Source organism: Mus musculus, chromosome 17, assembly GCF_000001635.26.
Source record: "Mus musculus strain C57BL/6J chromosome 17, GRCm38.p6 C57BL/6J".
Taxonomy (NCBI): Eukaryota; Metazoa; Chordata; class Mammalia; order Rodentia; family Muridae; genus Mus; species Mus musculus.
Window position 1 is genome coordinate 36657627 of NC_000083.6, and position 16773 is coordinate 36674399.

Consider the following 16773-nt stretch of genomic DNA (forward strand, 5'->3'; position numbering starts at 1 on the left):
TATTCTTATTTTGTGTTTGTACCACAGTAAGCCAAGATTTTAAGCTCTACTGAAAACAAAACAAACAAAAAGACTATTTGTGTTCATTAAAAAACTAATAGTGATATGTTATTTTAAAATATCATAGAGGTAGTATATTTGGAGTTATTTGACATTTACATTGAAAAAAAGGTATGTATTTTCAGTATTGCTGTAGACAAACATCTTCATAAGACTGTTCAATTGATTGTTGTTTTATATCAAACAACTTTTATAATACTCATTTTTATTGTTATAATATTTTATAAATTTTTAAAAATATGATAAAAAACAAAAGGTATTACAGGTTTTGAAGGGGAGACTCTCTGGGAGGAGTTGGGTGCAAAAGGGAAAGAAGAATGGGGTGTAAGTCTATTTTCTCAAATATGTTTTTAAATATTAACAAATTTAGATAAATTGAAATTAATATATCTTTTCTCATCACAATGCAATAAAACTTAAAACAAAGGAAAAAATCTCTCTTGATCATGTTTCTTTTCACAACAATGGAAAATCTCCTAAACAGGCCCAGGGGTCAGATGTTCATATTTCATGTTTTTGCCAGAGGCTTGGTTCTGTGTTCAAAGTTTATAGAAGGTCTGGGACTTGTTCACTGAATGTCTCCAGGACAGCGCTGCACGGAATGTCACAATACACAATTGAGGAAGTCGATCTATATCTAATCAACAACTAGGTTGCTTTTTGTAATACAAACTTGACTGGGGGGTGGAGAGGGTATGGGCTGCTTCACAGTTTTAATCCTCATTGGGTGATTGATAGTCTGTCAGGTGTAAAAATTGTTCCAGACCCTGGAATCCAGCAAAGAAATGCATGCAAAATTCATGACTCTGTGATTGAAGGATGGGCAAGCTTTGAAAAGAGCAGTGAACCTGAGTTCATTTCCATGTATCATCAAAGGGCCACACACAACTGCCTTTTAAACAACCTGCAAGGGAGTAGATTGCTGTCCTCTGGATTGCAAAGGTATCTCCAATTGATTGGCATGTACTACAGACTCACAAACATACACAGAAATAAAAATTAGAGCTAACCATAAAACAAGTTCCCTTCTCTAAAACAAGTTTCATGTAGTTGTGAAGTTGCCATACATGGCCAAATGTTGTTTGTTCTAGTCTGCTTTGCTTTTGTAGTGACAAAAAAAACTAGGACCAAAACTAATTGAGAAAGAAAGTGTTTATTTCATCTGAGAAATCCCACATCACATTTCAATACTAACTTAGGCATTCAAGGGCAGAACAAGGAGACAGGAGAACCTCATGGAGGACTGCAGTTACTGGGTTGCTCTCCTGTTTTCATATGTAATCCAAGAAAACAATGCCCAACAGTGAGTTGGACCCTTATATATTTACCTAGAGGAAAACTGTTGAAGGTAGTTTCTCCATCGAGTGTTCTTTCCCCTGTATAAAGGAAACTTGTGTCAAATTGACAAAACCAAAACATCAACCAGGACAAGGTCTGAATAAGAATGTCCTGTACAGGCTCAACTGTTTGTTCACTTCATCCTCAACTGCTGGAGCTTTTTGGGAAAGTATGAAACTCCCTGATTGGGTGCCTAGCTGAAGAATCTTTCATGCCTTGTAAATCTTCTCTCTGAAATCATAACACACATTGAAGCCATGCTAAGACACCTAATAAAGAGTCACCTGACCTGTCCCACACCCATATTCTAGATGAACCTGCACCTACCACTTGCATCTCTGAAATGAACACTGACCCTACTCACTCTACAATGACTGTTCTTTTTTTTTTTCTGGTACTACACAACTCATACTAACCAAAGTTGGTTTGCAGTTTCAGTCTGTTTGTAGTTCTCTGAGTGTTTCTACATGGTACCAGTTCCTACTTTTATAGAACAGACTGCAGGAACTACCAGTTAGATTTGTTGATAACTGAAGAGCCCAGTTCCAATTGGGGAATAGGGAGAGTCCAATTGAGTTAAAGTAGAAATTAAGATTTACCTATAATGTACCTTAAGCACTCTGAACCCTGGGTCCTCTGTAAGGCTCTTTCCCTCCTTAACTCATGACTCATGATTATGGTTCTAGATCAAGGACAAGGATCAGGAGAGTTCAGGATCAATGCATTCCTCTTTTGCTTAGGAGTACAGACTGTCATGACTTGTATCACTTCACTTTATAATCTTCACGAGCATTAGGGAATTGGAGTCTCTAGGTATTGCCAATTTGAATGAGAGTCATTTTTGCTGCCTTACTGTGGGTCTGCTCTAGTCTCCCCAGCTGTGAGTGCAGGAGGTCCTTGCTACCTCTCCACATTCTCTGAATTCTCTTGAATGATAGACACACATGCAGCCTTCTATTTTAATATGTCTTAAACAGCTCAATAGGCCACACCCAAACTTCTTCACTATTAATGCCTACACTCTGATGGTCCTGAATTATACTTACTATTATCTGTACTCCATCTTTGCTGCCTCAGACCCAGGACTATAATCCTCCCAGGCCCTAATTCCCGACTTTTCCATGTTGTCAGTCTCTGTGTATCTACCCTACTCTTTTCAGAGTGGGACCTTCTCCTTCCAGACATGGTACCTTCCTCCTCCAACTGCATTCTTCTCTAGGAATCCTAGTAGTACCATCTCTGTCTCCCTGCCCAGCCATTGGCCACCAGCAACTCTATTTACCAATCACAGGCAACAGGAGGCATAGATCTTCAGTGTCTTGTATGTAGGCATGAGGATTCCAGTGTAATTTTGAAAACCCAAATAACATAATGCAAGCATTAAGCCAAATCCATAATACATGCTGAGATGAGTAATATAAGGATTAATTCCTGAACTCTAGGAACTCTAGAGTCTGCCTCCTCACTCTAACCTAAAACTTGGAACCAGTATCCAAGGAGTTCTTTGCAGGGACAAGGTGCTTAACCCTGATCCATGTCCTATTGGCTTGAGTCACAATATTCTCCTGAGTCCAACCTCAGCAACCAACATGTCAGCAATTCTAGATCTTTTTATTCTAACTAAGTCTAGATATGGCTATTACAATTTCTGTGTATCCCCAAGGTAAACTGCCTTCTGCCCCTATATTCATCCATACTAACTGTTGAGAACAGAAAATTAAGGTCTATATTTTCTTGAAAATGGTACATAATAATTTCAAACTGAATCACAATAAGTCATGAAGAGCCATAGATAGTTGTTCTAATTAATAGAGGCTTGCATTGTTTGTGAGTATTTTTGTACCACCCCCCCCTCTTGATTTACTTTTTTAAAAATTTTATTTATTCCTTTTTTTTACAATCCAGATTTAATCCCCCTCCAAGTTCACCCTGTAACTGTTCCACATTCCATACATACTCCTTTATCTCAATGAGAATGTCCACAACCCCCAAGGCCCACCCCACAAGACCTCTCCACTCCCCAAGGCCAATAATCTCTTGAGGGTTAGGTACATCTCCTCTGACTGAGCCCTAAAGTGGCAATCATCTGCTGTATATATGTTGAGGGCCTGCCCTTGAGCTGGATTCCATGTTGAGCCTGTCACTGGACTTCATATTCCTCAGGTTCTCCTCCATTTTTGTGCCTGCAGTTCTTTCTGACAGTTCTAAGAGTACTGGTCAGAGTTTTTGACTGTGGGATGGCAACCACTTCTCTCACTTGATGTTCTGTCTCAGCTGGAAGTGGGCTCTACAAGTTCCCTCTCCCCACCAATGCAGGGCATTTCATCTAAAGTATCTCCCTTCGAGCCCTGAGAGTTTCTCACCTCCCAGGTCTTTACTACATTCTAGAGGTCCACCCACCTCCTACCTCCTGAAGTTACCCCTTTCCATTCCTTCTGCTGGTTTTCAGGGCTTCAGTCTTTTTCCCCACCCAATATCTGATCACGTTCCACTCTTCCCCTCACTGTTCCCTCCTACTTCCAGGTATCTTCCTCGCTTCACCCTCGTGTGATTGCTTTCTTCTCCCTCCCAAGTGGTATATGATTTTCATCTGACCAGAGATTACTCAAAGACCTGTATTTGGTTCTAATAGCACACCTTGGATCACAAGCACATAGGTAGAGTCAGGCCATAGCCCTGAGTGACTTTCTGTTAATTCTCCCATGTTCAGGACCAATCTGCCCATTCACTGAATTTAAATTTCATCCTGTGGTTCACATTCCTTTCTGAAGGGCATGAGGTCAAAAGGGCATTCCAGAGGCCATGCCTGGATATATTGTTATGGAAGTAACACATGAACTGTCAATATGAGGACAGTGACAACAGAGCCCTGATCATAATCAAGGAGGTACTTTGGTCCTCTTTGTGTGGGACACAAGGTTAGGTTAGCATGGAAACCTGAAGAAGAATCAGGATAGAGAAGGGGGCTATATAGGCTGAGCCCTTAGGTTTCTTCCTCATGGCATTATTTACATTAAACTTTCTTTCCTTAAGAAATGCAAAGATTAATTTTGATTTCTTTGAACTGATATTAGAGCTTTGTCCAACTTATAACATTTAGTTTTTAATTTATTTTAAAACAGGTCCTCGCCCTTCCAGTCAGCGCCAGCACTGACAGACCTTGGACTCGGAGTCTGTGGACACCCCCAACGTCCCCACAGGACTCTCCACAGGATCTTAGGACCTCTGGTGAGTGGAACACAACTGCTGCTCCAATCCAATCTTGAGGGACATGAGACAGCATTAATTAGGGAAGCAGAAAACCCAGCCTGACCAGGGTCACAAGTCCCTTCCAGTCGTCACCAGCACCAGCACCGGGGCACCATGGGAGCGGAGTCTGTGGACACACCCAAGGTCCTCAGAGGACTCTCCACGGAATCTTAGGACCTCTGGTGAGTGGAACACAACTTCTGCCAGGAGGCATGTTCGAACACCAGATATCTGGGCACCTCCCCTGCAAGAGGAGAGCTTGCCTACAGAGAGTACTCTGAGCGCTGAAACTCAGGAGAGAGCTAGTCTCCCAGGTCTGTTGATAGAGGCTAACATAATCACCTGAAGAACAAGCTCTAACTAACCAGAGACAACTATAACAACTAACGCCAGAGATTACCAGATGGCAAAAGGCAAATGTAAGAATCTTACTAATAGAAACCAAGACCAATCACCATCATCAGAATGCAGCACAGCCACCCCACACAAACCTGGGCACCCCAACACACCTGAAAAGATAGTCCCAGCTTTACAAGCATAACTCATGATGATGGTAGAGGACATCAAGAAAGACTTTAATAACTCACTTAAAGAAATACAGAAGAACACTGCTAAACAGGTAGAAGACCTTAAAGAGGAAGCACAAAAATCCTTTAAAGAATTGCAGGAAAACACAACCAAACAGGTGATGGAAATGAATAAAACCATCCAAGACCTAAAAAGGGAAGTACACACAATAAAGAAAACCCAATGTGAGACAACACTGGAGATAGAAACCCTAGGAAAGATATCTGGAACTATAGATGCAAGCATCAGCAACAGAATACAAGAGATGGAAGAGAGAATCTCAGGTGCAAACGATTCCATAGCACATTCCATCAGCACAACAATCAAAGAAAATAAAAATGCAAAAAGATCCTAACTCAAAACATCCAGGAAATCTAGGACACAATGGGAAGACCAAACCTACAGATAATAGGAGTAGATGAGAATGAAGATTTTCAACTTAAATGGCCATCAAATATCTTCAACAAAATTATAGAAGAAAACTTCCCAAACCTAAAGAAAGAGATGCCTATGAACATACAAGAAGCCTACAGAACTCCAAATAGACTGGACGAGAAAAGAAATTTCTCCCTACACATAATAATCAGAACAACAAATGCACTAAATAAAGATAGAATATTAAAAGCAGTAAGGGAAAAGGGTGAAGTAACATATAAAGGCAGACCTATCAGAATTACACCAGATTTTTCACCCGAGACTATGAAAGCCAGAAGATCCTGGACAGATGTTATACAGACACTAAGAGTACACAAAAGCCATCCCATGCTACTATACCCAGCCAAACTCTCAATTACCATAGATGGAGAAACCAAAGTATTTCACGACAAATCCAAATTCAGACATTATCTTTCCACAAATCCAGCCTTTCAAAGGGTAATAACAGGGAAAAAAAATACAAGGATAGAAACCACGCCCTAGAAAAAGCAGGAAAGTAATCCTTCAACAAACCAAAAAGAAGACAGCCACAAGAACAGAATGTCAACTCTAACAACAAAAATAATAGGAAGCAACAATTACTTTTCCTTAATATCTCTTAATATCAATGGACTCAATTACCCAATATAAAGACATAGAGTAACAGACTGGCTACACAAACAGGACCCAACATTTTGCTGTTTACAGGAAACCCATCTCAGGGAAAAAGACAGACACTACCTCAGAGTGGAAGGCTGGAAAACAATTTTCCAAACAAATGATTAGCCATTCTAATATGGAATAAAATCGACTTCCAACCCAAAGTTATCAAAAAAGACAAGGAGGGACACCATACTCATCAAAGGTAAAATCCTCCAAAAGGAACTCTCAATTCTGAATATCTATGCTCCAAATGCAAGGACAACCATATTCACTAAAGAAACTTTAGTAAAGCTCAAAGCACACATTGCATCTCACACAATAATAGTGGGAGACTTCAACACACCACTTTCATCAATGGACAGATCGTGGAAACAGAAACTAAACAGGGACAGAGTGAAACTAACAGAAGTTATGAAATAAATGGACTTAACAGATATCTACAGAACATTTTTTCCTAAAACAAAAGGATATACCTTCTTCTCAGCACCTCATGGGACCTTCTCCAAAATTGACCATATAATATGTCACAAAACAGTCCTCAACAAATACAAAAATATTGAAATTGTGCCATGCATCCTATCAGACCACCATGGACTAAGGCTGATCTTCAATAACAACATAAATAATGGAAAGCCAACATTCACGTGGAAAATGAACAACACTCTTCTCAATGATACCTTGGTCAAGGAAGGAATACAGAAAGAAATTAAAGACTTTTTAGAGTTTAATGAAAATGAAGCCACAAAATACCCAAACCTATGGGACACAATGAAATCATTTCTAAGAGGGAAATTCATAGCTCTGAGTCCATCCAAAAATAAACTAGAGATAGCACACATAAGCAGCTTGACAACACACCTAAAAGCTCTAGGGAAAAAAAGGAAGCAAATTCACACTAGAGGAGTAAACAGCAGGAAATAATCAAACTCAGGGGTGAAATCAACCAAATGGAAACAAGAACTATTCAAAGAATCAACCAAACAAGGAGCTGGTTCTTTGAGAAAATCAACAAGATAGATAAACCCTTAGCTAGACTCACTAGAGGTCACAGGGACAGCATCCTAATTAACAAAATAAGAAATGAAAAGTGAGACATAACAATAGATCCTGAAGAAATCCAAAACACCATCAGATCCTTCTACAAAAGGCTATACTCAACAAAACTGGAAAACCTGGATGAAATGGACAAATTTCTAGACAAATACCAGGTACCAAAGTTAAATCAGGATCAAGTTAATGATCTAAACAGTCCCATATCCCCTAAAGAAATAGAAGAAGTCATTAATAGTCTCCGAGCCAAAAAAAAAAAGGCCCAAAACTAGATGGGTTTAGTGCAGAGTTCTACCAGACCTTCAAAGAAGATCTAATTCCAGTTCTGTACAAACTATTCCACAAAATAGAAGTAGAAGGTACTCTACTCAACTCATTCTAGTAAGCCACAATTACTCTGATACCTAAACCACAGAAAGATCCAACGAAGATAGAGAACTTCAGAACATTTTCCCTTATGAATATCAATACAAAAGTATTCAATAAAATTCTTGCTAACCAAATCCAAGAACACATTAAAACAATCATCCATCCTGACTAAGTAGGTTTTATTCCAGGGATGCAGAAATGGTTTAATATATGGAAATCCATCTACGTAATCCATTATATAAACAAACTCAAAGACAAAAACCACATGATCATCTCCTTAGACACGGAGAAAGCATTTGACAAAATCCAACACCCATTCATGATAAAAGTCTTGGAAAGATCAGGAATTCAAGGCCCATATCTAAACATGATAAAAGCAGTCTACAGCAAACCAGTAGCCAACATCAAAGTAAATGGAGAGAAGCTGGAAGCAATCCCACTAAAATCAGGGACTAGACAAGGCTGCCCACTTTCTCCCTACCTTTTCAACATAGTACTTGAAGTATTAGCCAGAGCAATTCGACAACAAAAGGAGATCAAGGGGATACAAATTGGAAAAGAGGAAGTCAAAATATCACTTTTTGCAGATGATATGATAGTATATATAACTGACCCTAAATATTCCACCAGAGAACGCCTAACCCTGATAAACAGCTTCGGTGAAGTAGCTGGATATAAAACAAACTCAAATAATTCAATGGCCTTTCTCTACACGAAGAATAAACAGGCTGAGATAGAAATTAGGGAAACAACACTTCTCAATAGTCACAGATAATATAAAATACCTTGGCGTGATTCTAACTAAGGAAGTGAAAGATCTATATGATAAAAACTTCAAATCTCTGAAGAAAGAAATTAAAGAAGATCTCAGAAGATGGAAAGATCTCCCATGCTCATGGATTGGCAGGATCAACATTGTAAAAATGGCTATCTTGCCAAAAGCAATCTACAGATTAAGTGCAATCCCCACCAAAATTCCAACGCAATTCTTCAACGAATTAGAAAGGGCAATATGAAAATTCATCTGGAATAACAAAAAACCTAGGATAGCAAAAACTCTTCTCAAGGATAAAAGAACCTCTGGTGGAATCACCATTCCTGACCTAAAGCTTTACTACAGAGCAATTGTGATAAAAACTGCATGGTACTGGTATAGAGACAGACAAGTAGACCAATGGAATAGAATTGAAGACCCAGAAATGAACCCACACACCTATGGTCACTTGATCTTTGACAAGGGAGCTAAAACCATCCAGTGGAAAAAAGACGTTTTCAACAAATGATACTGAAACAACAGGTAGTTATCATGTAGAAGAATGTGAATTGATCCATTCCTATCTCCTTGTACTAAGGTTAAATCTAAGTGGATCAAGGAACTCCACATAAAACTAGAGACACTGAAACTTATAGAGGAGAAAGTCGGGGGAAGCCTCAAAGATATGGGCACAGGGGGGAAATTCCTGAATAGAACAGCAATGGCTTGTGCTGTAAGATTGAGAATTGATAAATGGGACCTCATAAAACTGCAAAGCTTCTGTAAGACAAAAGGCACCGTCAATAAGACAAAAAGGCCACCAACAGATTGGGAAAGGATCTTTACCTATCCTAAATCAGATAGGGGAATAATATCCAATATATATAAAGAACTCAAGAAGGTGGACTCCAGAAAATCAAATAACCCCATTAAAAAATGGGGCTCAGAGCTAAACAAATAATTCTCACGTGAGGAATACCAAATGGCTGAGAAGCACCTGAAAAAATGTTTAGCATTCTTAATCATCAGGGAAATGCAAATCAAAACAACCCATTCTCACACCAGTCAGAATGGCTAAGATCAAAAATTCACGTGACAGCAGAAGCTAGCGAGGATGTGGAAAAAGAGGAACACTCCTCCATTGTTGGTGGGATTGCAGGCTTGTACAACCACTCTGGAAATCAGTCTGGCGGTTCCTCAGAAAACTGGACATAGTACTACCGGAGGATCCCACAATACCTCTCGTGGGCATATACCCAGAAGATGTTCCAACTGGTAAGAAAGATACATGCTCCACTATGTTCATAGCAGCCTTATTTATAATAGCTAGAAGCTGGAAAGAACCCAGATGCCCCTCAACAGAGGAATGGATACAAAAAATGTGGTAAATTTGCATAATGGAGTACTACTCAGCTATTAAAAAGAATGAATTTATGAAATTCCTAGGCAAATGGTTGGACCTTGAGGGCATCATCCTGAGTGAGGTAACACAATCACAAAAGAACTCAAATGATATGTTCTCACTGATAAGTGGTTATTAGCCCAGAAACTTAGAATACCCAAGATATAAGATATAATTTTCAAAACACACGAAACTCAAGAAGAACAAAGACGAATGTGTGGGCAATTTGCCCCTTTTTATAAGTGGGAACAAAACACCCATGGAAGGAGTTACAGAGACATAGTTTGGAGCTGAGACAAAGGATGGACCATCTAGAGTCTGCCATATCCAGGGATCCATCCCATAATCAGCCTCCAAATGCTGACACCATTGCATACACTAGCAGGATTTCGCTGAAAGGACCCTGATATAGCTGTCTCTTGTGAGACTATGCCGGGGCCTAGCAAACACAGAAGTGGATGCTCACAATCAGCTATTGGATGGATCACAGGGCCCCCAATGGAGGAGCTAGAGAAAGTACCCAAGGAGCTAAAGGGATCTGCAACCCTATAGGTGAAACAACAATATGAACTAACCAGTACCCCGGAGCTCTTGACTCTAGCTGCGTATGTATCAAAAGATGGCCTAGTTGGCCATCACTGGAAAGAGAGGCCCATTGGACATGCAAACTTTATATGCCCCAGTACAGGGAAATGCCAGGGCCAAATAGTGGGAGTGGGTGTGTAGGGGATTGGAGGGAGGGTATGGGGGACTTTTGGGATAGCATTGGAAATGTAAATGAGAAAAATACCTAATAAAAAATATTTAAAAAGAAAAAAAAAACAGGTCCTCAGTATATAGCTCAGGTTGATCTTGGACTTGCAAACATCATGTTGGCAAGTCGAGTTTTGTGCATTTGTCAGACATGTTATACTACCCAAGGCTGTCAGAAACCAGGCTTTACCTCTCAAGTCTGTGCCAGAATAGCACAGAGATCAGCTGTGTGACTTGACAGAAAAACTTCCTAATAGTGTCACTGACAGTTCACAACAGAAGACAATGACACCATGCTCATACACAAAACTGAGAACAAGTATAATTCATCTTGAAACCACAATCCATATTTCTCCTGGTTTAGCACCAGACTGGGGCCTTCACAGATTGAGTGTGCACGTGAGAGAACATCACAGACCCTGGACAAAGCTGAAAAATTGCTGAGACCTTTGGATCACATGACCCAGAGGAACAGGTGCACTGGAAGATTGGTATTAGGAGACAGGAAAATTATTCAGGAGGAAAGGGACAATGTGAAAGCCCAGGTGGAACCAGCAGTAACTGCACAGCCCAGGGCTCCCTTGACTCCACACTGTAACCAATGCCATACAAGCAAGGGATTTAGCACAGCAAACAAATTTCATAAGATTCTGAAATTTATTTTTCCATCAAGTTTTACTCATTTTTAGGACATCAATCAGTCATACAATCTGCCAAGAAGTTGCACCAAAAAAAAAAGCAAATAATTAAATAAAGACAGAAGCATGGAATGCTATATTGGGGAAAGTGAAATTCCAATCAGGGATGGAGGTTTCCCAGCCCTGCCTGTGTGGGAATATGAGAGATGCCTGGGGAATACACACAGTCAGAGTCAATATGGGGCTTCTTCCTGCTGATGAACTGCTTACAGTGCGCTCAGAGGAGACAGACACATAGTCACAGTCAGATGTGGAAAGAGAAGGCACCATGGGAGAAGAAGCCAGAAACAGTGTTTAGTGGCTCTGTACCACATCTGTCTTAACCTGGAAGTAAAAAGAATAAGGAAGAAACACAGATATGTATCGTTAAATGGTGACATAGACAACAGCTCATCACCCACTCATAGAGACCCAATCCCAGGAGTCACCATCCCTCAGGATTCTCTCCTCTGTCCCTCTCAGGGGTGCACAAGAGGCCCTTTAGGGTGTTACTATTTAATGCTGTAACCAAAAAATGGGCATCAAAGGAATTTCACCTCCTTGTGGCAATATGTTTCCCATAGATGAGTCACAACTCATATTATTGGGTAGACTGAACATAGATGTTTCCTGTTTAAACTGGAAGCATGATTTCATATTAGAGGCCATGGAGGCAGCAGGATGAAGATGGCTTAGGGGGATCTCCTGGTCTTTATCTCAGAAAAGTGTTCAGAACTGTGGCTCCAGATCGAGATAATCAAGATGGAAACCTGTCTATGAAATGTGATATCTAGAACCCTGGAAGTTTATGCTAAATAGGGAATGTCCCTCTGACACCTTAGACCTGGGAATTAGTTCTCTTCCATGAAGGGAATGGTGGGCTCAGGAGGCTATGGGAAGGAAAATAATAATAATTATTATTAAGTATTATTATTATTATTCTCTTTATTATTTTCTTTATGCTTCACAGAGGAGGTACTCTCAGCACATCTGCCCTGTATGACCTGCAGTTATGTGAATGAAATCTGCTGTCATGTTTAAGGGCTTCCCACAGCTTAGGCTTGTTATTTCCATTGATACATGAATTAAGACCATGACCCTTTCTTACCTCTAGTCCTTCTCTTCCATATAAGAAAAGTCATCACTGCTCCCATAAGGAGTGCTCCAAGTACCAAAGCAATAACAATAGCCAAGAAGGGAATGGTGGGCTCAGGAGGCTCTGGGATGGAAATGAGTGAAAGGAGAGTGACAGTCTGAGTTCCAACTCTCTGTCATTCTGGACTCCCACTCCCTTTCAATGGTCTCTGTGATCACTCACCGTGCTTTGTCCATCTGATGGTGATGGGCTCAGATAGCCCCTCATGATTTACGTGGCATGTGTATATATGCTCTTCTCCAGTAGAGACCACCACAGCTGCCCACTTCTGGAAAGTTCCATCACCAGAAGGCCTGGTCTCTATCATCTCCATGTCCTGGGTCTGGTTGCTTCCATCCCTCTGCCAGGTTAGGGTAATTTCAGGTGGGTAGAAGTTGAAGGCCCAGCACCTCAAGGTGGTTTTCCTATCTGGTCTGATCTTATGGGTCATATGTATTTTAGGGGTGTCTGAGGGAAACAATTGGAAATTTAAGGCATTTGGCATTCTTCCTAGACATTCATCAATGCTCATGTATCTTTCTGTAAATGGACAGCAGAGTTAGTTTGAAGAAAAGGTGCCAACCCCACAGAGCAGTGTAAACTCAGGATACGGATGGGGTAATCTATTCCTGGGAAAGTTTCAGAATCACCATCAGCCAGCACAGAACAGGAGATGCTGTATCTCCTACTAGTGTTATTGACTCCAGGTTCTGTCGGGATGGAGATGAAAGACTAAGAAAGACTGTGGTCCGTCCTCAGAGGGAAAGACACTGTGCATGGACCATGAATGGGTTTGAGTGCTGCCCTGGTAAACAAGTGGAAGGAACAGCTGATTAATTCACAGACTGAACTGAGCTGGGAGAAGCCTTAGCCCTCTGGAGAGTTTCTCTGTCTAGTTGAATGCAGAAAACCAGAAGCCTCTTCTCCCTTTGATGCAAGACTGAGTTAGTGTTCCAGCTGCTTTCTGCTGAGGAGGAATCATCAGGGGAAAGGAGCTACAATCTCAGAGCAGATGGGGCAGTTGCTGTCCTTACCTGTTCTCAGCAAACTCTTCTTCCCAAAGGCCAGGAATCGATGGAGTAAGTTCACACATGTAATCTGCAGGAAAGACTTCACCTGGTTTGCATATTTTATTTTCTCCCACATTTCCTTAAGCATCTCACCTGCCTTGCCAACTCCTCTCCATGTCTTCAGATCCTCATTCAGTGTGATGTAATCATGGAGATTGAATGCTAATTTAAAGAAGCCATGACTGAAGTAGCGTCTGTGCATGACTTGGCAGCCATAAGTCTTCTGGATTGTGTGATATCCTGAAAAAGGCCTCGGTCTCAGCCAATTGTACAAGGAAGGTACTTGGAGTGAAACTTAAGTGCATTATCACAGCCCATATGACTTTTCTTAGTGGATTTGAACTTGGATTTGAACGACAGGGAAACCCAGGTCATTGACTGAGCTGTCTGCAGCCTAGTAACCATGGGTCACATTTTTGGGTATAAAGCATGGATGCAGCACATAGGGGCAAACCCATGGGCAGTCTGATGCTTGGAATCTCTGCATGGTTTTACTCACCAATGATGCTATAATTGTAGATGTGTAGCACACTCCTCATTATTTCTTTCAAGATATAGTGTTCTCTCACGACATTATCTGTCGTCTTTTCCCAAAACTCTTCAGTCTCATACATCCATGGTGCCCGGCTCTCCACCCCCAGATTCTCTGATATACTGTTGAATCCCATGATCTGTGTATCATCCACATAGCCGAGAAAGATTAACTGTGGCTCCAGAGGCCCAGGCCATGACAGGAGGGTATATACATATCTCAGAGTGTGTGAACCTAGGGGCAGTGGGTTTTTAAATCTCCACACTCCACCTAGGAGGCAATGCCAGTCCACAGGCCTATTCCCAAGGAAGGTAGGGAGCAAGGGGCAGGATGCAAAATAGAGAAGGGAACAGAAATTCTTGCTGGGTTAGGGAAGAGATATGCTTTCCAGTTACTGCACTCCCAGGGATAAAGTCCCTTTAATTCCCCATGTTTGGTCCTTTTCCTTCAAATTCCCACACTCACCATTTGGATGCTTCGTGATGGCTAAGGTGATCATGAGCAGCAGGAGGAGAGTCTGGGATTCAAAGTTCTTCATCTTCTTGTTGAGTGCAGACTGAGCTTCTGTTAGTAAGTATTCGTTTTATAATCTTGATAAGGAGGAGGCTGATTGGCTTCTCTAAGAAATCCCAATGGTAGTGGTAAACTGTGTTTGCTTTGAGGCATGGAAAGATGAACTCTTGTAAGAGCAGTCCCTAGGGCTCTGATTCACCAACTCAGATCTAGCTCTGGGGCGTGGAATCATAAGCTCAGTGTGTGGTAAGACAAGTTGTTTACCTTGATGCTTGAACTCCTGGCCATGATCACAATGCTGTTCTGAGTCAATGTGATAGACCATTGACTCAGTAAGACTCAGCAATTTCAATGTTAGGATGTCTACAATGGCTGACAAAGAGAATGCTCCTCAGAGTGAATCATGATTGTGTGGATTATGTCAACCAATCTTCATCACACTTAAACCTCTAATTTTGTGACATTTGCTTCATCAAACATTAAGAAAGTACATAAGAAGAGAATGTTTGCAAAAAGTAACAATTATTTTCCAAAATACAATAATGAGTTGAATACAACTTCTGCCTATTTTTATTCTCACATTTCCCATTAGATATTCTTGGAATTTTTAAAAATATGTTTATTCAATTTACATCCTGATGTTGTCGCCCAGATACCCTCACATAGTTCCTACTGTATCCCCCACCACTTCTCTTTCGACATGGTGGAGGCCCCTCCAAAGTTTACCTCTTCCCTGGCACATCAAGGCTCCGCAGTGCTTGGTACATCTTCTTCCTCTGAGGCCACAAAAGGCATTCCAATTTGGGTAATGTATTCCACACACAGATAACACTTTAGGGACAGCCCTTGCTCAACTTGTTGTGGGCACCACATGAAGATGGAGTTCCATATCTGCAATATATGTACATGTTCAGCATGTTTGGGGTGTGATTGGGAGGAGGAGGAGATAGATCAGAGATGAAGGAATGCCTAGGTCCAAAACAATTTGCTCATTTGTTAGTGATTCAGTCTCTTAGATCCCCTGATGTCCAGGTTAGTTGACACTGTTGGTCATCTTGTGGAGTTCCTGTCCCCTTCAGATACCTCAATTCCTAACTCAACACTTCCATAAGATTCCCCAAACTCCATCCAATGTTTGGCTGTGGGTCTGTGTCTCCATCTCCTTCAGTCAGCTTCTAGATGGAGCCCCTCAGAGGACAGTTATGCTAGGATTCTGCCTTTAACCATAAAAGAGCATCAAAACAGTGTCATTGATTGGAACTTGTTCATGAGATCTGTCTCAAGTTAGGCCAGTTATTGGATGGACATTCCTTCATCTATGATCTATCCCTGGTCTCCAAATTTCCTATACACGGGATAAATTGTAGGTCAAAAATATTGTGGGAGGTTTAGTGTCCCTATTGCTACAATGGTGTACCTTCCTGGTTGCAATGAGTACATGGTCTCTAAATGTTTAATATCCCATCTGCTTGGAGTCTCAGATAATCAATGGATGTTCATTGATTCCAAGGATCATTTCACATCACAAGCATCTGAGATATCCTCAAGGCACCCTCCCAATCACATGCCCAAACATGCCGCACATTTTCATTCATTCTCCTGGCCCTCTGGCTTTCTCTCCTGTTTCTCCCCAAAGCTGATGTAGAAACCTACCCTTCCCCTCCCTGTCTGCTCCACCACTCCATTCCCTCCCTCCATTTGCCCGATAAGATTATTTTATTCCCCTTTCTAGATGACATTCAAGCATCCTTGGTTGAGCTTTCTGTCCTAGGTTCTATAATTCTCCATAATGTATGTTGTATTTTCTATACTTTATGACTAATATACACTCCTCTTTTGGGGTCAGGGTTCCCTCATCAGGATGTGTTCTGAAGTTCCATCCATGTGCCTGCAAAATTCATGATCTCTTTCTTTTAATGGCTGAAGAGCATTACATTGCTTGGATGTACCACGTATTATTTATCCATTCTTGAAATGAGTGATATCTATGTTTTTCCTAGATTCTGGCTATTATGAATAAATTTGCTGTGAACATAGTTGAGTAAGTGTCCCTTTAGTATACTAGGGTATTTGGGGGTATAGGTCCAGTACTGGTATAACAGGGTCTTCAGGTAGAATTATTCATGTTTTTTTCTGAAAACCACTACATTGTTTTCCAAAGTAGTTGTAGAAGTTTTGATACCCAGCAGTAATGGAGGAGTGTTCCCCTTGCTCCACCTCCTTAGCA

At 40.9% G+C, this 16773-nt stretch overlaps 1 protein-coding gene across 2 annotated transcripts; it reads right to left on the reverse strand.

Moving 5' to 3' along the window:
* On the reverse strand, positions 11404–14571 carry H2-M1 (histocompatibility 2, M region locus 1). Of its 2 annotated transcripts, XM_011246400.1 has the most exons (6): positions 14499–14571; positions 14001–14267; positions 13466–13741; positions 12615–12899; positions 12405–12515; positions 11404–11641 (listed from the first exon to the last, which is right to left on the reverse strand). In XM_011246400.1, exons 1-6 carry the CDS (start codon positions 14569–14571, stop codon positions 11637–11639), a joined length of 1017 nt encoding a protein of 338 aa, XP_011244702.1. In that variant the 3' UTR covers positions 11404–11636. The 2 variants fall into 2 exon arrangements, with proteins under 2 accessions (XP_011244702.1, NP_808304.2); NM_177636.2 differs by lacking the exon at positions 11404–11641 and having other exon boundaries at positions 12382–12515.
* Between the last annotated feature and the right edge of the window lie 2202 nt (positions 14572–16773).